The 25295-nt window shown below is 41.9% G+C and overlaps 1 protein-coding gene across 6 annotated transcripts in view; it reads left to right on the forward strand.

The window, feature by feature from the left end:
- KCNK2 (potassium two pore domain channel subfamily K member 2) overlaps nucleotides 1-25295 on the forward strand; it is a 222614-nt gene that overhangs the window by 71993 nt on the left and 125326 nt on the right. For 2 of the 6 annotated variants that reach the window (XM_027614019.2, XM_027614021.2), the window contains exons 1-2: nucleotides 4440-4569; nucleotides 7541-7851. In XM_027614019.2, coding sequence (XP_027469820.1) covers nucleotides 4524-4569; nucleotides 7541-7851 — 357 coding nt within the window. In that variant the 5' untranslated portion in view covers nucleotides 4440-4523. Of the gene's footprint in view, nucleotides 1-3044; nucleotides 3322-4205; nucleotides 4570-7540; nucleotides 7852-25295 lie in introns of those variants that run through there. The other 4 variants (XM_027614022.2, XM_027614025.2, XM_027614024.2 and 1 more) reach the window with 3 other exon arrangements.

Consider the following 25295-nt stretch of genomic DNA (forward strand, 5'->3'; position numbering starts at 1 on the left):
ACTTTTTTAGACAGGCCTCCCCTGACCCTCCAAAATTAGATACTCTCATAGTACCCTGTACCTTCTCTTTATTGCATTTACCAGAATTTTAATTTTAGGCTTGTTGAGCATCTTCCCTCTCTAGAGCAGAAGCTTAATGAAGGCAGCGACTTTGCTATGTCCACAGGGCTCCTGTTTGGCAGCTAGTAGGCATTCAATAAATATTTGATGGATTTGATTCATTCTTCCTTTTCTCAGATCTATGCAATGATGTGAACCAGAAGATTAAATAAATGGCAGGAGTTACCATAGAGTTGAAATTTGTTGGTGGTCGGCCTTGGCCTAGTTCATGGGGTTAAGTCAGTCACAGGAGAGAATAAAATTCTCTTGAAGACTTAACAATGATAAAGCCATTTATGTGATCTTACTTTATTTCTTAGGAGAATCTCTTCTGAGTTCAGTATATTCTCCCTATTTTGTAGATGAGGAAACTGATGGTCAGAGAGATAAAGGGACTCCCTCAAACTCACATGGTTCACAAATGGTAGAGTTAGGACACCCACGGAGGTCATTTGGACTCCAAAATTACAAGTCTGTTTGGAATTATGGGAAGGACAGTGGCATTTTTTTTTTGTAACTATGAGTAGGCCAAGGTCAAAAAGCAAAATAAACATAAAAGTGAAGTCCTATAGATTTCATGCTTCTAGTTGGAGCCGAACAACAACTCTGAAAGCACCGGGAATGAAGAGAGTATAAAATTTGGGGGAACTCAATCTTTTTATCACATATTTCAGGTTTTCCTGTCCACTGAAGTAAAATGAAGGGGTGTTGAATTGTCCGGCAGCGTGGAAGAAATCAAGTCTACCTAGTCTTTCTATTACACTTTTGATGGGATTTATATGTGTTAAGAAATGCAGGCATAAAATTAAATAGGATAAACCATCCCCTTTCCTTATTTCTCCAGCTTCAATGATACACGAACTAGCCCACTTCCTTTTTTCCCTCTTCCTTCAAACACAGCGAGTAATTATGTGTTTGGCACAAGAAGGTTCTTAAAGCGGTAGGAGTATTTAACTGAGGGGGCTGTAGGGGCCGCAGTGGAAAGCAGGGCTCAAGTCAGTGTGGAGACTGGTTTCTTGGTTCTTTCAAGTTATTTGTGAGGCTGAGGCTGGCTTGTTGGAGCGATTCCTACCGATGTTACAGTTTGGAAGTTTTCTTTTGATCTTATTTTAACGTCTCTATAAAGTAAATCTGGGCTCCCCTCCCCCACACATATATGCGCCTAATGAGAGAATAACGCAAGGGGGATGATGGAAAACAACTACTGCAGATACACCGATGGAGAAAAGGAGGGAAAAAGACAATTCAGCATTTGGGATTGGCGGTGAGTCCTCCATCCCATGAGTCTGGGAAAGGGGAACACTATGCAGGGCTTAACTCTGAGTTAATCCCCTACTGTAGTAAGCATGAGCCAGTTTGACAGAGGACCAGTGCCTGGCAAGGTGTGGTTAAATTTGCAAAAGACTGAGAAAGAACAAGAAAGAATCACCAAGTTGTTAAACGAAAGGAGGGAAGTTAACAAACAAGCGAAACTCAAAGTGTTTGGGACACTGAATGTGGAGAACAAAGCACCTGTGATAGGGTAGAAATGATTCTGAAGGTGGTAAGTTCATCTCATGTCCTACATACGCTGGATGCCCTGGTTCCAAATACCTGAAGAGAGGCAAGGAGAATGATGTCCACATCCACACTTTCATTCAGATGTTTAACACCTGTTTAGTACCAGGCATTGGTAATTGTGGATACTCTGGCGAACAGAGAGATATGGCTTATGCCCTCATGAGCTTACAGTGTAGTCAGAAGCAGCACAACACAATGTGACAAGTGCAAAAATAGAAGCCCGAGTTGCCTGGGAAGCAAACAGCAAGACACCTGACTAGCTAGGATCCGGGAGAAACTTCCAGACTGCTGGAAGATCTGAAGGACAATATCTGTGATGATTCGTTTTAGGTGGCTTGGCTACAGTACCTAGTTATTTGGTTAAACGCTTATCTAGGTGTTGCTGTGAAGGTATTTTGTACATGTGGTTGCAATCCATAATCAGTTGACTTGAAGGAAAGATTACCTTTGATGATGTGGGTAAGGCCTCATATAATCAGGAAGGTCTTATGAGCAAAAACTGAGGTTTCCAGAAAAGAAGAAATTCGAGACAGAAGCATCAACTCTTGCCTGAGTTTCCAGCCTGCTAGAACTGCCCTAGGAATTTCAGATGGACTTGCCAGCCCCCATGACAGCGTCAGCCAATTCCTTAAAATAAATCTTTTGCACACACTACATACATGCCCTATCGGTTCTCTTTCTCTAGAGAACCTACTAATACAATGTCTTAGACATGTAAAGCTGGGGGGGGAAGGTGTGTGAGGGAGGATGAATGTACCCAGAAAGGCCTGGAATGAAAAAGAGAAGCCAGATCAGGAAGCAAATTATATGTCACCTAGAGAGTTTGAAAAGGTTTTTAGTGAGAGGATCAGATTCACATTTCAGAAAGGACATCCGATTATATTGAGAGCAGAAGTGGAGAAAAACATGTTTCTGTTCCAGCAGGAAGGAATTCCTAATAAGGAAGACATTTTTAATAGGAGAAAGAGGTGCTGAGTCTTTTCTGGAATTTAAAAAATGATTTGGCATTTTTAAGCATTGATGGCCACAATTCTGCAAAAGGCTTTTAACGTCCTTTTTGCCATCAAGAGTGTTTCTGCTCTGCCCGACCTCCTTAAGATCTATAGCTTTCACTAGTTTCTCACATCTACAGTTTTCATCAGGAAGTTCTCCTTGGAGCTGGCAAAATACTTCAAGTTGGCCCAGCAGCCTGTCTGGAAGATAAACTCTCTAACACAGCGGTGGAGGTGGGAGGGTGGAGGTCAGCGGGGTATTCCCGCAGCGAAAGCGAGAAGGAAGGGAGAGTTTACACTCGGGCTGAAGTTCCGCTACATCACGTGTGTGGCGAGGGGACTAACCTATTTCAGCTGCAGCCTGGACTCGGCGCGCTCTCTTCCCCTCCTCTGCGGGTTCGGTGCCCGCACCCCTGCAGCCAAGCGTTCAGCTGCCCCCGCGCGGCAGTCTCCGAGTCTGGGCGGGGTCTGGCATCCGCCAAGCTGGGATCTTGAAACCGAGGTGTGCCGGAGCGCAGGGTTCAGACTGATGTCCCAGGTCTCCTACTCCGCTGCTCGGCCGAGAACATCCGCAACCCCTGACCCAGCAAAGAGGTCTTGCCCTGAGAGCCTTCCGATTTTTCTTCCATTCCCTCTGCAACCCTAGATGTCTTCTGCACCCTAGCTCCCGGTGCGTTCCCCATCCTTTCTGGTTTGGAACCTTCTGTTGATCAGAGCTCGTTGCCCAGGTCAAGCACCCCAGGAGGTGGGATGTGGTGGGGGTTGCTGGTGACTCGACAACACTTCCCCAGGCGTAGACTGCAAGAGGCCAGCAGCCCCCTTACCGACCCCACTCCGGGGGTCTCAGGGTGCCAATGGGGTTAGTTCTCTGTACAACCCTGGGTGGGTGGAGGGTGGGCAAGGGGAGCGGAAGATGCCCACGTGCAGGGGTCCTGGGACCCGCGCCCTAGAGCATAGTCCCGCACCCCGCCCTAGAAGGAGATAGGTTGGAGCTCTGTCTGTGCACCAGATAGTGAGAATGGGCATGTGGGGAAGGGGCAGTGCTAGTGGAAGGGGCTGAGGGAGAAGAGGCAGCAGGTGAGCCCCAGGGCAGTGCCCCCAGGCGAGGGGGCAGGGGCGACGCCGGCGCGGGTTGGGCTAGGAGGGGGTGCGGTAGAGGCGAGCCCAGGCGGGGAGACGGAGGGTGGGAGGGCGGAGGAGGCGAGGGGGAGGGAGTTCCGAAAGGAGGGAAAGGAGCAGGCGAGGGACGAGAGCAAGCGAGCCTGGCAGGGAGAGCGGCGGAGGGCGGCCGAGCTGTGGGCAGCAGGGCGCCCCGCTCGCCGAGCCCGTGCCACACCCCCCGCCCCCCGGGGCCGGAGGGCTTTGCCGGGGGAGACACACAAAGACATGAGAAGAGGGGCAGAGCGAGGCTCGCGCACAAAGACGCCGGGGCGCACGGCCGCTCGGGCTGCACCGACCGCCCCCGCGCCGCGCCGCGCCGGGGACCCGCCAGCGCGGAACCCGGGGCGGAGCGCGCGGCGGCGGCGGCGGCTGCTGGCTGGCGCGGGACCCGGGTCGCCCGCGCTCTCCGGGTGACCCGGGCCCGGCCGCAGGCGCGTGCGGGGGTGGCGGCGCCCGCGCCCAACTTGGCCTCGGCCTCGCCCTCTGCCCAGCCCGCCGGTGTCCCCTCCTTCCCGCGATTTCGTTTCTCACGCTCCCCCACCCCCTCCCGCGTCCAGCCCCGCTCTCCCCACCTTGTAAAACAAAGCCGGGGAAAATGCCTGCCCGTGCAGCTCGGAGCGCGCAGCCCGACTCTGAATAAGAAGTGAGTACAATGGCGTGTTTGTAAAAGCAAGTCCGTCTTTTTCAAACATTTTGAATGCTGCATGCCTCATGCTTCCCAGCGCCTCGCGGGAGAGACCCGGCTATAGAGCAGGAGGTGAGACCCCCGGGTGATTCCCCCCCCCCCCGGAAACCTCCCGCCCAGCTCTTTCCCGCCCCTGCCTGGACTGGGAGGGCTGCAAATGCCCCGCTGGCAGCAAGCGGACGTCCTCCACCTTCGTTTCCCGTCCAAGGTGTTGGGTCATAATCTGGGTTTGGAGGCAGACTGATGCCTGGCTCCTCTCTGCTGGTTGCTGCTCCCGCCTCTCCCGCTGGTGCCTGGGGCTTTTGCATCTGCCTCGGGTGTGGGTCTGGGACACCTTGGGGGAGTTTCCGAAGGAGGAGGAGGGTCAGCCCTTGGGAGCAGCCGACAGGCAGGACGCGTGGTGACCCTGGTCACACTTGTTGCCCATTGCGTGGTGGGACAGGCAGTGGTGCTGAAAAACTCATTTCTCTTGCTGTGGAGTCAGCTGTGGCCCGGAGCGTGGAAGGCATACCTGCGGGAGGCTGGGAGACTGGGATTAAGAGGAGACTGTGATGTGCTGGAGGTAGAGGAGGGAGGTAGTGATGGTGAGGACAGTGTGTGCAAGGGACGACTCTTTGATTCCTTGTTCTGAGGAGCGTCTCTGCCTGATCATACATCAAACGACGTGGAGATGGAAACACAGAGAGAAAAGGCTGTTTTTTATTTTGATATTTTACCAATTGCTGTCCATTCTGTCTGCCAAATGTGCATACACACACACACACACACTTATATATACATTTCTGCTAATTAAAAAAATAAGGGAATAGCTTAAAAGAATTAAACTTCATCAGGAAATGTATTAGCTTAAGACACATACACACAGTCTTTTAAAAACGTATCTGTCCCTTTTCCCCCAAAGCCTATAATTATAAGGTGTTAGTGTGGCATTGGGATTTAGGATTGGGATTTGGATGCATCAAGGTGAACAGTCTTGGTGTTTTCCACTTCTACAGACTAGAAACCCCTCATGTGAAAAACCAGAAATATGAGAGCACAGAGAATTGGAAAGGAAAGGCTTGGAAAGCTTCCTTCAGAGAGATAATGTGGATTTCCTGTTATTTTTATTCCAAAGATGGATTAATTTTAGATTATGACCTTTATTTTTCACCCAAGACACACTAAGAAGCATGGCGGTGGGGTGTCGTAGCTAACCAGCAGATGACAGTGATATCAGCTGTTATCAGCATGTCTATTAAAAAAAGTTTTTCTAATTAAAACAGTAAAACACCCAGTGCTAATTCTGAGCAAAGTTGCTGTTATAACTATGACATGACAAAGGTGTCTATTGGTTTGTGGCTTTATTCTGAACAGGTGACTGTATCAGGAGGGAAACGGGTACATACCTGTATCCAGCAGGTTCAACCACTGGAGATTGCTGAAAGGAGCGATTCAGTCTCTATGTGGAATCTCTACCTGGAGCCCTGGGTACAGTTACTTCCTTGGCGCTCTGACTTCATCTCTTCAAAGTCAGAGCCATTCAGGGTTTTTGCTGGTTGGAGGAGCCCTCTGTTATCGGCTACCATTGTACAACCCTACTTAGGTCTAGGGCTTCAAATAGCTTTGTTTGCAAAGCTTCTTTGTGATGGGCAACTGATGATTTGTTTTCTGAACTCAAACGGCGGTAGTCCTACATTGAACTCACAGTGGTAGTCAGGAGGGCAGGGTTTCTAACCCTGTGAAAACTGACACTTTCCGTTCTCTTTTTATCCTCGAGTAATTTCAGTTCCTGTAGGGTATTTGGGTGCAATTCCATAGGGATTTCTCACTTACCTAAAAGTGTCTTTTAGGTTAGGTTATTACTATATCAAACCGGTATTATATATACCAGAGTAATTTTACTTACATCTGTAACAATTGTGGACTCTAAATTCATTGTTCTGGTTGAGTTGGTGGGTTTTTTTTAAAGTCCCCCTGGTTTTGTTTTGTTTTGTTTTGTTTTTTTTCTGGCTATTCTGTTAACCTTTTTGTTTCAGTGTTGCCTTTCCAATCATTCTGTAGTAGATGGCTTATTTTCCCCTTAGCACGTAGAAGTCTAGTATCTTCGCATTTTCTAAAAAGAAATCCATTAATGATATTTTTGAACAGTTGGGATAAATAATAAATGGATTTACAGTCACCTCAGAGTATATGGGAATTTGTAAGAGAACACATAAATCCACTCTAATGGAGCAATTAGCTTTGTACAGAACATGGAGGGTCTGAGGTGGAAGATGAGGTTTTACGTTTTTTTCTTGGTAATGTTCACTGTTGAAATGGAGGGAACTTGTCATATCTTGGCTGCACCTAGGATGGTGCCAGAAAAGGTAGCAATACTTTTGTTTTCTCAAGATGTCAGAGATTGTATAACAAGATCGAGAGAATGTTTAATCATGAACCACTTTAGAGGCTAGGCAAAGAGAAATGATTGGGCAATTGAGTGGTTTACTTACCATCATGTTTTACCAGAAAATGACTAATGTTTTACTTTGAGCAACAATGTTTGGATCCCAAATTCGCTTATAATGCCATCCCTTTATTACAATGAAATTTTCCATAAAAATAAAGACTATTCCTTATGTTGGTTGCTTGTGGTATAGAGGGTTAAGTTCTTGAGAACAGGAATCATCCGTGAACCTTCATGAGTATTCCTGAGTTAGTACTATCAACTCTTAGGAGTTCAGTCTTTGTTGAGTAGCACGGCGAACAGATGTAAAATTAAAAATTAATTAACAAGACCTCAGGCATTCTTTTATTATTTTTTTTTAAGTTTCTTGGTCCACCTCCTGTTCTCTTCCTCCCATCCGGAACCCCAATAGCAGCAGAGAGCTGAGACCCAGCCCCTTTTCCTTGAACCTATGTATGAAGTCCTGGAAGCGATGTAGTGGGAGCGCTCTAGTTGGTTCCAGACCGTCCACCAGGAGAGCGGTGGAGTTCAGTCTGCCTTTGCTCAGCCCCTAAAGAAACCCAGCCGTTACCCCCTCTACTCTTCTCCAACCTAACGTTCATTCTCTGTTGTTGTCAGTGGCGGCACCTGACTTGCTGGATCCTAAATCTGCCGCTCAGAACTCCAAACCGAGGCTCTCGTTTTCCACGAAACCCACAGTGCTTGCTTCCCGGGTGGAGAGTGACACGACCATTAATGTTATGAAATGGAAGACGGTCTCCACGATTTTCCTGGTGGTGGTCCTCTATCTGATCATCGGAGCCACCGTGTTCAAAGCCTTGGAGCAGCCTCATGAGATTTCCCAGAGGACCACCATTGTGATCCAGAAGCAAACATTCATTTCCCAACACTCCTGTGTCAATTCGACTGAGCTGGACGAACTCATCCAGGTAATAATGGCACAGAGGAGTTGTTACCCTGCTTCCTCTCTGGGGAAAGAAAGTAACAGCAGGAGGAGGCTACCTGTAGCACAGTGGCGGGCCTAATGGGGCCCAATTCCACTTTCTCTTTAGCATCGACTTGTCTCCTTTCTGTACTTCTTCCCTCTTTTCTTACTTTTTCTCTCTTTTCTTCTCCCTTCTCCTTCATTCCTCCCTCCTTCTGCTCCTTCTGTGCCATTGTCTCCCTCGTTTGTCTTTCTTGCCCTCTCTTAGAACTGCCAGTGGACCCCCATGGGGATGGGGTTGCCTCGCCGGAGGCTTTTGTGGTCAGATTCTCATTGCCAACTGAGAAACATTGCCGTGGCAAGTGAGAGGAAGCTCTAAGGCAGAAAAGTGCTTTAATCATGCCAGGGGCCATCATAAGATAGAAGAGATGAGTTTATGGTGTGACCCTCTTGAGATGGGTACCCCTCCTGGTTAACAAGTTGTAGCTCACCTCTTTAACCTAGTCAGAGTATAACTCTGATAACTGCCTTTTAGGCTCCTAGAGAAATGATGCATCCTTGCTTCTCTAAACCCTAACTAAAAGCAATTTACTATTACACAGAAAAATGCAGTTTTTGAATTTTAAAAAATAATTTCGTTTTCAGGCACTCTGTCATGGCGGAATGGTGTTCTTAAGGAAAGTACTTTGTTATAAAAGTTAATCACAAAATGATTTAAACGTTTCAGTTAGGCTCCTTGGAGATGGCTCTATTTTTACTGTAGATTTCTTTTACATAAAACAATTCAGTGGTCAAATCAAGAGTCTGGTCAGAAGGAAGCCCTAGAATGTTCTTTCCAGGAGAGATCTATCTGACTGGTTGTGGGAAATATTTTAATTGTATAGATACTCCTTTTCCTGTAGGACCTACTTTTCTTAACTGGTGTAAGTTGGATTGGACTGAAAATGATCTGAGTCGTCTGAACATGTTCTTCCTCATCTTATATTTGGTTTGACATCATTTGAATGAGTTGGAATAGTAGATTGAGGGAGGAAATTCTTACTGGTTTTAATCCAGTCTCCTATTCAAAGACCTTTTCTCTCTTATTTCCCTTTTGCCATGGATACCCCACAGGCTACCTCTGCCCTTCATGCCTCTTTCTATTTGTAGACTACACATACAAGTTCTCATTCAAGTTTTACTGAAAGCTGTCAAACATAGTATTCGCTCACCCTTATTTAGCTCTTACTATATTCAGATACTTCTGCCTCTCAACTATTTGACTTACATTTTGAAAATACTCCTCAGATACTTATATCCTGAATTCTCTATTATTTTTAGATGATGGCAATATTTTCAGTATTGACAGTGAACATGCCAACAGATGTCGTTGTCCCAGCTCCTGCATTGCCTGTTTCTACACAAGATCACTTTCACTTCACTCTTGTCTCTGTGCCACAGAGTTCTAAGAGGTACTAAAAAATCTTAAAGAATTCCCGTTTCCCTAGGGTTTTAAAAGAGGAGCTCTAGGTTGTCCTGGAGGTAGCATCAGATAGGATGTGTTTTAAACTCCAGTTGAGCACTTTTCTAGAGGTGTCATCCTGAACAAGTACCTTGGCTCTCTAAGCCTTCAGTGATCTCTCTGGAATGTCGAAAGAATATCTACCAAACAGGGTTGCTGTGACGAGTAAAGAGATAATCCCTATAAAGCATTTAGGATGTCACAAAGGGTTAGGTTTGCTTGCTGTTGTTTGTATTCGCGCCCTTCCCCCCCACGCCCGCCCCATCCCTTTATTGGGCTGAAGTATCCGATTCAGGCAGTTCCATTCTTCGCATCTGAAGCAGTGTGATGGGTTCCGGGCAGGAGGGAAAATGCCTGGAATTTCGGGACAATGCTGGAGGAAACCCGGTGTGAATTTGGAAAAGGGTCTCACTGTTCTGTACTACCTTGATTTATTCATAACTGTGAAAATAACTTGAAGGTCATGGCAGGTAGAGATAATCTGGAGGTGGAGACTGATCATTTTTGCTCTGTTGTTTTTGGAATGGATACAGACAGAGCTCAACAATGACCTAATCTTTTTCTTTCCACCCCACAGAGGAATCTCTTTTAGCTTTATTAATATTCACTGCTGATGAGAATCTTTGCTTTTTAAAAATCTCAAGTATTTTTGTGTTTATTCAGAAGTCTGTTATTGTCATATCACTCATCTTTAGAACCCCGTGGCTTTAATAAATTATTTTATTCTCTTTGAATAAAGTTTCTTCTGATAAAAGAAATGTTTATAATGGCATGGCTTCCAGGATCAAGATCAGTATTTAAATAGGGAGGAAGGCAAATGAGCCAGTAAACTTATATTAGAATTACGTATCATTCATATGATTCTCGTAAATTTCCACGTGTTCTTCCCACATTTATTTGCCCATTTAATCATCCCTTAAAACTTCATGAGTAGGTATATTAGGCAGTAATATCACAGCATTAAGGATTAGGGAGCTAACACCCAGGAGTCCCAGTGACTTATGCCAGACAGCGTTATGAGGATGAGAGTTCAGGTGTTCAGACCCTTGATCTGCTATTATTCCCAGGAGTCTTGGCTGGGTTTAGCATTTTTAAGTGCTAAGAGGGGAGTTAGAAGTTCAGTCCTAGTGTTGGTGGAGAAGGACTTCTGGATTCCTTTTATGACGAGCAGGGAAGGAGGAAGAAATGTGTAGTCAGACTGTAAGGTCAGGTACAGTTAATCTAATTTGGCCTCAGGCCCCAGGTTATTAAATACACTTCTGGATGGGTTATGGTCACCTCATAACAAGCTGTGCTTGCATCACAGGGTAGGGTAGGTGAGGGAGGGGATAGAAGAGAACAGAGCTTTGACACTCCTGGGAGCAGTTGCTTCTTGTGCTACCTGGTCCTAGCTGTGCTTTCCCTCTGAGTGCTGTCTTGACATCGGCCATCCAAGGCAAGATAGAGGATTGAGGAGGGGGCAGAGCTATCAAGACAAAGGAATCTGAAGGGCTAAAGTATTTTGAACACTTTGATTTTCAACATCCATTACATTTAAGTTAGTGTGATGTCAGTACAGAAAAACACGGTAACACTGAGGTTTCAAGAGTCATGAATACCATTAACCATAGCCAACATTTAATGAGCACTGACTATGTACAAGGCACTGTTCTAAGCGTTTACGTGTATTGTCTCATTTAATTCTCAAGTAACCATAGGCGGTAAATGCCTTATTAACTGCATTTAAGTTAGGTGCAAACTGAGGCAGAAGGAGCTTAATTTTCCAAGAGAACGAAGTGCTAGAGTGCAAGTTTAAATAACTTAGGTTATTTAAACCTAAGTGGACAGACTCCAAAGCTTATGCTCTTAGCTCCTGTATTACTGCCTCTAAAAAAAATTAATAAACATGAAGTTTGCTGTAAAGCTTCCTGTTATTCCATGTATTAGAGTGGAATAAATATCCAATTACAGTCCTCTGTACATAGTGATGTATATTATATGACCTATCTCTTCCTCCCTGTAAGAATGGGGAGTATATAACCTGAGGGTTTTTTTAATGGTGTTTTTTTGTTTCTTTGTTTGTTTTGTTTTGTTTTTTGAGAGAGAGAGAGAGAGTATGTGTGCACAGGCAAGGGTTGGGGGGAGGGATGGGAGTGGGAGAGGGAGACAGAACCCCAGGCAGGCTCCGCACTCAGTGCAGAGCCCAGTGCTGGGCTCAAGCTCATAACCCTGAGATTATGACCGGAGCTGAATTCAAGAGTCTGATGCTTAACTGACGGAGCCACCCAGGTGCCCCTATAACCTGGGTTTTAATATTCTTTCTGGAGAACACTTCCTGGTTTTCTCCTCTTTGAATGTGGTAAACCAGTAGAGAGGCATGATTACGTTGGATATGGCTGGTTGTCAATCTAATCACTTCCAGATTTGCTGAATCAGTTCTGTGATTAAAAAGCTAGAGCAAAATCTATGATCTGTACATTGATAATAATTATTTTCTCATTTGAGCTCCACAACCCCTGTGAGGTAGGTAGGGAAGGTATTCTGTCTGTTTTGGGGTGAAAAAACGGACACATTTGTATGAGGTCATGTGGTCTTGGGTCTGGATTTTTGGACCCCTCCTCCTGAGGGGATTATATTCTCTTTGTGCTGTTCCTTCTTCTCAGTTTCGTTTTTACTTCTTCGTTCAGTGGCATTTGTTGAGCACGTCCAATGTGTTGACCGTCATACTGGGTATTGGGGCAAGTAAAACGATCAGAAAAAACATCTTCAGGTACTCCCCTCCTTCAAAGTCAAGTGGAGGAGACCATCGTAAACACAGCCACAGAGGCACCTGGGTGGCTCAGTCGGTTAAGCTTCTGCCTTCAGCTCAGGTCATGATCTCAGGGTCCTGGGATCGAGCCCTTCATCGGGCTCCCTGCACCCCTACCCCCTGTTCATGCTTTCTCTCTCTCTTTCTCAAATAAATAAAATCTTTAAAAAAAAAAAAACACAGCTACTTGAAGTTCTTAGAGATTGGAGCTAGACTACTGAGGAAGAAATGAACCACTCAACGAGAGATAGGAAGACACAGAGAGGAGGTAAAAGGGAAACTGGATGTTAAGTGTGGAATCAGAGTATTTGGTGGTGGGAGAGGCAAGGGGATCAGCAGATTTTCTAGGCAGAAGGAGCATGATGTGCTCCAGTAACTGAATTATCTAGATTGAGGAGCGGGGGCATCAGCAAGTTTAACAAAGGAGAACAGGGTCTCCTGTACCCATACCAGGGATGTGGGCTTTCTCCTGAGCCTGTTCTCCACCTGGGGTAGATATACTATTGGGGCATTTGGTTGTTTTCCAGGGGATACCTGGAGCTGCATGCCTTCCTAGAATGCCAGTCAACTTTCAGAACAAAAGCGAAAACATTGTTTCATATTAATTATATAATCATTCATTCATCCAAAAATATGTATTGAATTCCTGCTATGTGCATTGTCCCAGGCACAGAAATATGGTGGAGAATAAAACAGACAAAAGTTCTTGCCCTTGGGGAGGTTCCTTCCATCCTGCTGAGGGAAGACAGTATGTTAGATAGTGATAAGTCTCAGGAAAAAAAATAAAGCAGTAAAAAAGGGTAGGAAATGTTGGGTGGTATTGGTGATTAATTTTACATAAGGTCACTGGGGAAGCATCACTGATAAGGCAACTTTTTTTTTAAATTTTATTTTACTATGTTATGTTAGTCTCCATATATTACATCATTAGTTTTTGATGTAGTGTTCCATGATTCATTGTTTTCGTATAACACCCAGTGCTCCATGCAGTACGTGCCCTCCTTAATATCCATCACTGGGCTAACCCATCCCCCCACCCCCTCCCCTCTAGAACCCTCAGTTTGTTTCTCAGAGTCCACAGTCTCTCATGGTTCGTCTCCCCCTCCGAGTCCCCCCCCCATTTTTCCCTTCCTTCTCCTAATGTCCTCCAAGCTATTCCTTATGGTCCACAAAGAAGTGAAACCATATGATCATTGACTTTCTCTGCTTGACTTATTTCACTTAGCATAATCTCCTCCAGTCCCATCCATGTTGATGTAAAAGCTGGGTATTCATCCTTTCTGATGGCTGAGTAATAGTCCATTGTATATATGGACCACATCTTCTTTATCCATTCGTCTGTTGAAGGGCATCTGGGCTCTTTCCACAGTTTGGCTATTGCGGACATTGCTGCTGTGAACATTGGGGTGCATGTGGCCCTTCTTTTCACTACATCTGTGTCTTTGGGGTAAATACCCAGGAGTGCAATTGCTGGGTCATAGGGTAGCTCTGTATTTAATTTTTTGAGGCACCTCCACACTGTTTTCCAAAGTGGCTGTACCAACTTGCATTCCCACCAACAGTGTAAGAGGGTTCCCCTTTCTCCACAACCTCTCCAACATTTGTTGTTTCTTGCCCTGTCAGTTTTTGCCATTCTAACTGGTGTAAGGTGGTATCTCAATGTGGTTTTGATTTGAATTTCCCTGATGGCTAATGATGATGAACAAAAAACAAATAAGTCAAAAAATGGGCAGAAGACATGAACAGACACTTCTCTGAAGATGACATACAAATGGCTAACAGACACATGATAAGGCGACTTTTGAGTAGAGGGAGTGAGGAAAGTAGCCGGGTGGCTGTCTGGGGAACAACACTCAGGCAGAGAGAGATCCACAGTAGAGAGGCTCTCCCTGAAGAGAGAGTGCCCCTGGCAGGGACGGGAACAGCAAGGATGCTAGGAGGGAGTGGTACAAGATGACATCAGGCAGGTAACGAGGGCCAAGTCCCGTAGGGCCTTGTAAGTTATAATATGGAGTTGGCTTTCTGGTGCAGATGAGTGCCCTGCGCTGGCTTGTTTCCCCAGGATCACTCTGGCTGCTGAGTTGAGGAGGGACTGCTGCTGGCCACAGACAGAAACAGGGGGAACTGTTATTTGGCTGTTATGACAATCCTGGTGATATGATAGATGAGGGGGACTTGAACCAAGGTGGTGGCAGTGGGAGCTGTGAGACATGGTCAGATTCTGGGTATATTTTAGAAGGAGAGCCAATGGGATTTACCAGTGGACAAGATTGCAGGGCAAGGGTGAGGAGTCAAAGAAAAATACCAAAAGTTTTGTCCTGAGCAACTAGAAGAATACAGTTCCCACTTTCCTGACATGAGGAAGAGGAGAGGAGGCACTGGTGAGGGGAAGATGTCAGGCTCTTAGTGTTGGGCATTGCATTAAGAGTGGCAGTTAGACAGGGTTCAGTTATTGAGCGAGATTCACAGGATCCAAAAATAAGAGGAGCTCCAGATCTCCATTGCAGGAAAATGATAAACAGCACCCAATAAAGATGTGCACCAAAGGCAAAGTTTGCATCAGAGCCAAGGCCTCCCTCTGCCAGGCCATGCCAGGACATACTTCTCTCTTTGATCAGAGCCACCCACATGTTCATGGGATACCTCGGAACCAGGGAGCCCGAGATGACCTCTTGGTTGGGATCTTTGCTACCCTGCTGGTCACAAAGGCATGTTCCTGCCAAGTAGCCAGCCTCAGTGGCAGAGCTTTCTGAGAGTCTCACCAAGACCAGGTGCAAATCCCCCATCATGCTGTTATCGATAAACAATGTGACAAGCTGGTCCTAACCTTGCAGACACTCTACCAGCCATGGTTATAAAACAACACTCTGGGTCAACATGTCTCACGATTTTACCAGGGGGACGGTTCCGTGCAGGGACTTCAGGAAAACAGCCTTGGCAAATTCCAGCCAGCACAGCCATGTTAAATTGGAGATGCCAATAACCTGTCCAGAAAACTTCTAAAAGGGCTTTCTTTTCTTATCAGTGCCTTTACTCTTCTTGTCCTTTGGATTAATCTCTGGAAAAAGCACTGCAGCTAATAGAATGTGTAAACTTCTTGGATGTGTGACAACATAGTAGGTTGGATTCTTTTAGCAGATTATTTAGGAGCCATTTAAAAGACCGGCTCTAATGGTGGTGATTATTCAGGAATGCTGTCTTGAGAATTACAAGAGGGGCTTCTGTATCAAGGGAGCTACAGAAGTCTTAAGAAAGCTTTGTCCATTTCTAGTTTCCCAAGGCCTCTCCCACGTGCTACTGTCGTAGCGAACAAACATGTTTGCCTCCCCTTCCTGTCCACATGTTCATGCTATCTTGACTTGCAGAATGTTGTATATAAGTACATCAAATAACAATTGAAATATTTTCATACACTGTTTCCTAACTACACTTAGGTTTTTATAATAAAACATTTAAGTAGCTTGTCAGGAGATGATTTTATCTCCAAAGGCTATATGAAGATTAACTAGTTAATATTGGTAAAAAGAAAGAAAGAAAGAAAAGTGCTATGTGAGTATTGTATATTAATAAAATATTACTCAAACTGATGTGATTAAAAAGCAATATTACTTAAAAACATTGGAGAGGGAGACAAACCATGAGAGACTGTGGACTCTGAAAAACAAACTGAGGGTTCTAGAGGGGAGGGGGCTGGGAAGATGGGTTAGCCTGGTGATGGGTATTAAAGAGGGCACTTATTGAGTGGAGCACTGGGTGTTATATACAAACAATGAATCATGGAACACTACATCAAAAAAATAATTAAAAAAAACAATGGCTAGAACATTATTTGAGGGCTGGAATGGTTATTTGAGAATGAGAGAAAGTACTATCCATATGCATTGGAAGACACTGAAGAGTATTTTTTGACTGAGGATTTATTTAGTCTAAGCTAAAAACAGGATGCAAATGTAAAGCTCAAATACTATTAGAGAGAAATTTGACCAGTATAGATCTGTTAATAGCTATTAGGATGATGGCTTTGAAATTCTTAGAACATGTTTGTATTTAATCATAGATTTGTACTTTACACTTTAAGATATATTGTTTAATTCCCACATCTCTTAGATATATATTTTTATAGTTCACACTTGTAAAATGTTCAGCAAGAGACAAAATGGCACCTTGATCAGATTCTTTCTTTTGACTCCATCTCCAGTGCCTTCCTCATAGACAGGAATGTGTGCAACACAATGTCTAATGGTAATAGCTAGCCAATAAATTTTTAGTCCAAGTCTGCATCTTTCTAGAAGTACTGCCATATACATTCCCTCTCGTTTGGTCGGGAAACACGTTAGGCTTCATCCTCTCCCTTTTGCAGGTAAATAAACTGAGGCACAGAATGTTTAACCCAAGTCCCTCGTAGCCTTTTTAGCTTGAGATGCTCCAAGTGGTACAGCAAGCATTAAGATAGCAGAGCTGCTGTTCAGGTGACTCTAGAGCTTGTTTCCCCTGTACCAAAAGACTTCTCTAGAAACTACATCATTTTGTTGTGTTTTCTCAACCTGGGCTCCTCTCGTATTCCTACCAAGCAAATCAGATTTCCAACCCCTGCGCCTAGGATGCACTCTCTGCATTTTGAGTTGCTAGTGCATCTTTTTGCTCTGGGCTCCTACTAGCAAAGGTCAGCAGTGGAAGGCCCAGCAGGTCTGTGGTTGTGAGTGCAAAGTATGTAGTCATGGAAAACTAGAGCCCAATAAGGAGGCCCCAAATGAGCAACTAAAATATTATGCTTAAACTTGTATGGCGGGGCGCTAGTCGTGCTGAGGCATGAACAGGTGATGTAAATCAGGGAAGGCGATTTCAAGCTGGAGAATTCTTACCTGGAAGGAAGAGATGGATCAAGGTGGAAAGAGGAGGAGCAAAGGGAAATAGTCGCAGGGACACAACAAGTTAACATTCTTCTTGTAGGATTACAAGAGTTTTTACCCCCTTCTTGCTTTCTGACATTCACAAAGTAACAAAAGTGTCCTGTACAAAATCCAAGTAATATAAGAAGGTACAAAGAAAAAAGCAAGTATCTGAAATCCTTCTACCTAGAGTTGACCAAGACCTCTCGTGTGTGTGTGTGTGTGTGTGTGTGTGTGTGTGTGTGTGTGTACACACATACAGACATACATATTTCCACACAGAATTTTATATGCGTGGGATCACGTATGCGTGTCATTTTACGAGCTCCATTTTTTGCTTAGTGTTGTGTAGGGGATGCTTTGGGAATATTTCAAGTCTTGACTTTAGATATTGTTTAAATATCCACATAGTTTAGGTAATATCCTTATCAGTAGGAGAATTAAATGATATTTTTAAATCTCTTTCAGCTATTTCTCTGCCCTTTATTTTTATGAACATTTGAATACCTTGGCTGGGTCAAGAACAGTAGACAGTAGTTCATCTAGCTCAGTATTTCTGCCCTTAACTATGCTACCAAGGGACATTTGAAAACAGTAACAGAGTTCCCTTTATAAAACCAGCTTTAGAAGGGATGACTGTACCCTGAGTATCATGACATTATGAAAAATCTGGCATGGATCTAATATTCATAAACTTACTTCTCTGGACTGTTTGAATTTGACCACATTTCAGTGTGTGCCTTCTCTTGATATGTGTCCTACATGCTTCTCAATAAAGTTTCTCTTTTCATTTGACCTTTCATAAAATTACATCCTTTATAAAGTTTTAGGCCATTTGCCTGGTGAATTTTGTGAACTAAGTCACTTAATTCCCTTCTAAAGATAGCGACATTATCTTTCTTATTTTTATCCCCTACCACATGTAGAATTCATTCTCATTCAGCTCCTTAGGCATTGATAATCTGCAATGATGTGTGTCTTGGGTCTCTGCTTTCTTAATAGTCTTGTTTTGTAATCTCTTCCGTAGCACTTAGAGCGGCCCCTTGATTATTTTACTTATCTTTTTTTGAACTGCTTTCTGCTCAGTTACAACTTTGATAAGTGTCGATTTGAGCTGTGGGCAGTATTCCAGAAGAGGAGGGATCATACTTTTGCACAAGAGTGGCTTTCTGTTTTAATTCTTTCTTTTTCCTTTTCTTCCCCCCTGTTTTATTTCTCTTACCTCTCTGGTGGTGTCTGGTGTTTTCTGTGTTGGCGTTGTTGGATACTGTCCTCCGGCAGAGTTCCAGGGACTCCAGAAGCTTCTTCTAGGTTATTGAAAACACTATTTGAAAAGGGGAGCCTGGTTTATTTTTCTCCCAAATCCATTAGTTTTCACTTAATGAGGATGAATCTCAACCCTCATTTGTACTTTGTATGCCTTTTCACCCTTGCGAGGTTTTAAAAATTTAATTGAACATTGGGCATTTCACAATCTTCAGGATCATGATGATATTCCCACACTTTTTAGTGTTAAAACGTTGCATAATAAATACCTAGATTTACATCGATCCCTTCAAATATATATTTATTTAACATACATTTTTAAAAACCGTTAAAACCTTTTTTTTTAAAGATTTTATTTAGAGAGAGAGAGTACATGCAAGCAGGGGGAGGGGCAAGGCAAGAGGAGAGAAAAAAATCTCCAGCAAACTCCACGCTGAGCCTGGAGCCTGACTCGTGGCTTGATCCTACAACCCTGAGATGTCCTGAGCTAAAAGCAAGAGTCGGACACTTAATTGACTAAGCCACCCAGGTGCCCCTGTAACCAAACATTTTTATATAATGGATCAATTTTTATCAGTCTTCAGTGTATAATCTTTTTATGATTACTTAACATTTTGTGAATTCATTTTTCTTATGTTCTTATGTACCCCCCATACAATACCTATTTGGTAAAACGTACTTTCTCTATGCAGAATGGCTGTATTTTCCCCCTGTAATCAGTTAGCTTGCATGTGTATTCAGAAGTGTCCTTTATTGCTTTCATTTCATATTGCCTTTAGTTTTTCTCAGGAAACTACAGTTTAATTAGAATTTATTGTTATATATGATAGAGCTCTAATTAGCACATCTTCAGTCTATAATAATGTTGAGTAAAAATGCCAATATTTGAAGACTGTTATGTTAAAAAGTATATATTCCTTTTAGGGGTATCTAAGGAATTTCCCAGTTGCTTGTGAAGTATAATGTGTTCTCTGGTGCTGAAGCAGTGAAGTGAGCTTTGAGAAATAAGCAAAGCAATGAACATCAGGACTGTGAAAAAGGAAAAGAATCTCCGTAGACACCATCACATGATCACATGGCTTACATTGATGCACACTGCAGGGAAAAGAGCCTTTAACTCTTAAATTTTCTATTTTTAGGGTCCCAGCATAGTTTTTTGACTATTGTAAAGTTCCTTTTTTACAGTTATGCATCTGTTCTTATTTTGCTAAAACTCACTTAGAGGAATATGGGGATTCATCAGAAACTCATAATTGCTAAAACAAGACGTGTTCCTCTTGAACAAATGAAAAAGTCTCCCTTCCTGTCACTATTATTCATATACTATAGAGGTTGGTTAGAAAAGATTTGATCTAAGTGACAGATACAATGGAATGAATTCCTCTTTCCTTGGATATGAAATGCTTTCAGCACCAGGGTGATATTAATGGTACCAGGGAAGTGGATTCTGAAATTTATAGGTGAAAAGGCACTCATTTGTGTCCATTTAGATATTTTGGTGTTAACCCTGAGAGCAGAGATACCTCACTTCTCCTCCAGATTCGAAGGGGAGTTCTCAGGGAGGTGTTCTGTTAACCCAAGAGTCATCATGCTGTGGATCTGTGGTGCTGTATGTGTTCCCATCAGGGTGACAGTGTGGTTAGGATTCACTAACAGATTTCCAAGCAGGGCAAGTCCATATAGACTAGAAAAGAGAAGCAGAGTTATTACATGGATTTAGAGTTCTTATATTTTATTTTGCATGGGGAATAAAGGGAAGGTCTTATTTTCCTAAAAACGGCCATGGAAATGCTTACAAACTAGGATCTTTAATGGGCAGCATACTTTCATACAGCAGCATCTCATATGATCAGGCCCTTGGTGTTTCTTAAGCAAAGAAACTAGTGACTATGGCAGATGTCTTCTTACCCTTGACGTTAAAGCTTGCTTTGGAGATTGTGTTTCTTTTAGGTAAAATAAAATTTACAGTGTTAATTGCGTAACAGTCCATAAGAGAATTTAAATATTCCTGGGTGAATAAAATAAAATTTTGTACAACAAACGTACATTTAATCATGGGACAAAATAGCTTATCATTCATACAAGAAAAAAAGAGAATCGATCTATGACATAGTTTTCTGAATCTGATTTTTTTTTTTTTTTGGACATTTGGCCACACACTGAACATTCTGAGTTCTTTTTCTGAATCCTCCTCACTCAGAAATATTTTTGTATTCACCTATCATGTTCAGATAACATATTAGTGCTTGTAGAGACCTGAGGTAAGACAGTTGGTGGGAAGGTCTATTCCTCTAAAGGAAGAAGTAGTTAAAATGCACATTCATTCATTTATTCATTCTGTATGTAATATGTTTTGAAAGAAATCTTTTCAAGCAGGGGGTATAATCCACACAGATTATGACACAGCAGGACTGACAAGAGTCGTATTTTCATGAAGCTGCTATGCTAGTGTTAGTAACTACAAACAAAGAAACACCTGAACAACATAATTTCAGACAGTGCAGATGTTCTGAAGACTAAACATTGGCCTCATGAGACAGAATGATGAAGCGGGGCTCCTCTAGAATGGCTGTGTTCAGATGAGCTTTCTCTTGGAGAGGGGATATTCGGGTTGAAGTCTGAATGAGGGAGAGTTAGTCATGTGAAGATCTTTAGGGGTGCGTGGAAGTGTTCCAGGAAGAGAAGGCAGCAAATGCAGAGGTGAGAGTATTCTTGGTGTGTTCTAGGGCCCATGCAAACACTGGTATGGTTAGGACATCATTAGTGATGTGAGGGAAGCAGGCCAGAACCTTGTAGGTTTGATAAGCAGTCTAGGTTTTATGTGCAATGGGAGATCAACAAATAGAAAATTTTAGAAGGAAACAGGGAATGTCATATTTGTGCTAGGTCAATAGTCTGGTGACTTGGTAGGGAGATGAGAGCAAATAAAAATAAAAAGATCAGTTGAAGACATTTTAATGAAAGTTGATTTTTGGAAAGAATCTTAAAGAGGTAGCCTGAGAGGGGACAGACAGGGTTTGGGCTAGTAGGAGAAGACTCTTCTCTCTTCTCAACTTTCAGGAAGAGGTACCTAAGGGTGATGAACCAGGTAATGTGTGTACTTTTGGGGAAGATAAAGAGAGAAGGGAGGTGGTTGGTTGAGGGTTCTGAAGGTGATACTAGAGGTTCAATTCAATATGTCTAAGATTCCTTGAGAAGAAGATAATTTTAATGAGCACAGATAATTGCTAGATGAATCTTTTGCATGGGTTCTGTGTTGCAGAAACTCTTTATTATATTTTAATTTTTTCAAAATTCTCTTTTAGGATAGAAGATTTTTTATTTTACTATCTTTTAAAATTTATTTTTTTAATTTAAACCCTTCCATAACCTGATTGATATTTTCAGGCATGTTACAGCTTACATGTGACTATAAATGATTGGATAATTACTTTTCCCTTAATAAATATAGATTTTCCCTTTTATTCTTTGCTTAACAAGTTCCAAAGCTTCACACGCAATGTTTTCATTTCTGGAAGATGTTTTATCAGACGATGACATTTGGCTCTTGCTTTGAGCTGGCCTGAAAATCTATTTCATGGGGCTAGTTTTAAATGATTTGGTTTAATTAAAATTGTCAATAATCTTATTTTATAATAATGATATCATTCTTGAGGCATATTTTTCTTAGATGCTGTACTGTGCTGTTATGCAAAAAGTATTTTTTAATAGGACAGGAACTCCTGCCTTATTTTCCATTACTCAGCACCTCACGACCTTATTATTTCTTGATCCGCAGAGAGTTTGTGTGTATGTTTGGGTGTTTGCATTTGTGTTTCATTCATGTGATTCTTTCCTGATGCAGGATTACATTGTTTCAGGTAGCTCTTGATAGGGACCTAAATGAGATTCCCTTCTTCTTGAGGGAGAAGAAAAAAGATAAGTTACTCTCATCTATAGGATGAGATATGAGTCTTAGAGTCTAAAAGAAAATGTGAAGAAGAAGCACAAGGGGTAAATGTATCTAAAAGGGAGGGAGTTATAAAAAGCATCATAATGCATTTTGAATTGTTTGCATATAACATTTTAAGGAATACACTCACTGAATTTAGAACGTGGAATCTACAGTACCTATTGCTTTATCAAACTCTGTTATTTCAGAACTAAGAAAACAAACTATTAAATCATTTTCCTAAGAGTGTACTACTAGTTAGTGAAAGAGCAACCACTGGGTCCATGACTTCTAGTTCACCAAACTTGTCCCTTCTGCCAGTTTCTCTTTGTTTCCCTCACTCTTGTAAATATCAGCATGTTGCTAAGATCAGGGCTGCTATTCTAATATTTTTTATTTTGTTGAAGTAAGTGATCAAGATATTTTATTCTTTGCCCTCTGGAGCTGCACTTTGCCTACAGTCTGTGGACCCACAGAGATATGACTCATGCTTCTGTATTTATCACCTCAGGTTTCCTGCTACCATTGCTTCGCTGCCTCTTAATTCATGAATGGAAATCTCAGAATTTTAAAATTAGGGAAATCCTGAATCTGGAGGAAAATGAAAGTGAGCAGTGTCCTCATGAAACTTCTGGCCACCAAAGTTGCCAGATGAAGTTATACATGGGTTTTTCAAGATTAAGCCTTTCAATGAAAGGGTGATAAACCAAAATGCGTTAGGAAAAGAGAAGCAAAATAACTGAGACTTTTTTTAAATTTTGTCTGATAAATGAATGGAAATTCCAGGAATTCTACCCGTTAAATGAATATTTATTGAATTCTTACTGTTGCATACCTGACCCTGTATTAGACTATGGGTTTTTTCTCCCCTCTCAAAATTATATTTTATAATATATATTTTATATCCTTGTTGTCTCACTTTGTAATACGTGATATATATATCTCTTTAACTATAGATTTATGGAATCCCTTTTTAAAGGCTTTGTAGTAAGCCATTTTATGGATGTACTGTAGTCTTTTAAAACTATTCTTCGATGTCAAGGATTTTATCTTTTATTTCATTCTTTTATTGTGGTAAATAACACATGAGATCTACCCTGTTAACAAATTTTTAAGTGCATAGTAAAGTATTGTTAACTATAAGCACAATATTGTACAGCAGATTTCATCTTCCTTCACTGAAACTCTATACACGTCAAACAGCAGCTCCACATTTTCCACTCCCCCCGGCCCCTGGCAGACATCATTCTACCTTCTGCTTCTTATTTTTGTTTTGTTTTGTTTTTTTTATTATGTTATGTTAATCACCATACATTACATCATTAGTTTTTTATGTAGTGTTCCATGATTCATTGTTTGCGTATAACACCCAGTGCTCCATGCAGAACGTGCCCTCTTTAATACCCATCACTGGGCTAACCCATCCCCCCACCCCCCTCCCCTCTAGAACCCTCAGTTTGTTTCTCAGAGTCCATAATCTCTCCTACCTTCTGCTTCTATGACTTTGACTACTTTAGATACCTCATATAAATGGAATCATTAAGCATTTGTCCTGTTGTGACTGTCTTATTTCACTTAGCATAATGTCCTCAAAGCTTCATCCATGTTGTAGCATGTAACAGGATTTCCTTCCTTTTTAAGGCTGGATAATATTCCATTGTATGTATATTCCACATTTTCTTTATCCATTGGTCCATTGATAGACATTTCAATTCTTTTTACCTCTTGACTATTGTGAATAATACTGTAATGAACATGCAAATATTTCTTTGAGATCCTCTTTTCAATTCTTTTGGATAAAGATTTGGAAGTGGGATTATTGTACCAGAGGCTAGTTCTATTTTTAATTTTTGAGGAACATCCTTACTATTTTCTATAGCGGCTGCTCCATTTTAGATTCCTACCAATAGTGCTCAAGTGTCCCAGTTTCTCTAAGTCTTTGCTAGCTCTTGTTTTGTTCTGTTTTTTGTTTGTTTTGATAATGGCCATCCTACAAGATATGAGGTGATATCTTATTGTGGTTTTGATTTGCATTTCCCTGATGATGAGTGATGTTGAGCATTTTTTCATATACCTGTTGACCATTTTTATGTTATTTTCTGATAAATGTCTAATCAAGTCCTTTGCTCATTTCTTTTTATTCAAATTATTTGGGTTTTTTTTGCTATTGAGTTGTAGGAATTCCTTATATATTTTGGATATAATTAGCCTTTTTTCAGATATATGGCTTGCAAATATTTTCTCCCATTCTATAGGTTGCCTTTTCACTCCATGGATTGTTTCCTTTGCTGGGAAGCTTTTTAATTTAATGAAGTCCCACTTGTCTATTTTTTCTTTGTTGCCTGCACTTTTGACAACATTTCCAAGAAACATTGCCAAGACCAGTGTTATGAAGCTTGTCTCCTCTGTTTTCTTCCAAGAGTTTTATAGTTTCAGGTCTTACACTTAAGTCTTTAATCCATTTTGAGTTGATGTTTATATATGATGCAAGGTAAAGGTCCAGTTTTATTCTCTTGTACATAGATGTTCAGTTTTCCCAGCACTATTTACTGAAGAAACTATCCTTTCCCCATTTATAATCTTGATAGTCTTGTTGAAGATCATTTGACCATATTTGACCATATATGTATGGATTTATTTCTGGGCTCTGTTCTGTAATGTTGGTCTTTATGTGTCTTTCTGCCAGTACCATACTATTTTGATTAATGTAGCTTTGTAAAATGTTTTGAAATCAGGAAGTGTGAGGCCTTCAGCTTTGTTCTTTCTCAAGATTGTTTTGGTTATGTGGGGTCCTTTGTAGTTCCATATGATTTTTAGGATTTTTTTCCTGCAAAAACTGCCATTCAGATTTTGATGGGGATTGCATTGAATCTGTAGATCATTTGGGGCAATATGGACATTTTAACAATATAAGGTCTTCTAATCCATAAACATAGGATTCCTTTCTATTTCATTGTCTTAATTTCTTTAAGCAAATGTAATATTTTATTATACAAATTATTCACTTCTTTGGTTACATTTACTCTTAAGTATTTTATTCTTTTTGTTGCTATTGTAAATGGAAATGTTTTCT

The sequence above is a fragment of the Zalophus californianus genome, chromosome 10 (assembly GCF_009762305.2).
Source record: "Zalophus californianus isolate mZalCal1 chromosome 10, mZalCal1.pri.v2, whole genome shotgun sequence".
NCBI lineage: Eukaryota > Metazoa > Chordata > Mammalia > Carnivora > Otariidae > Zalophus > Zalophus californianus.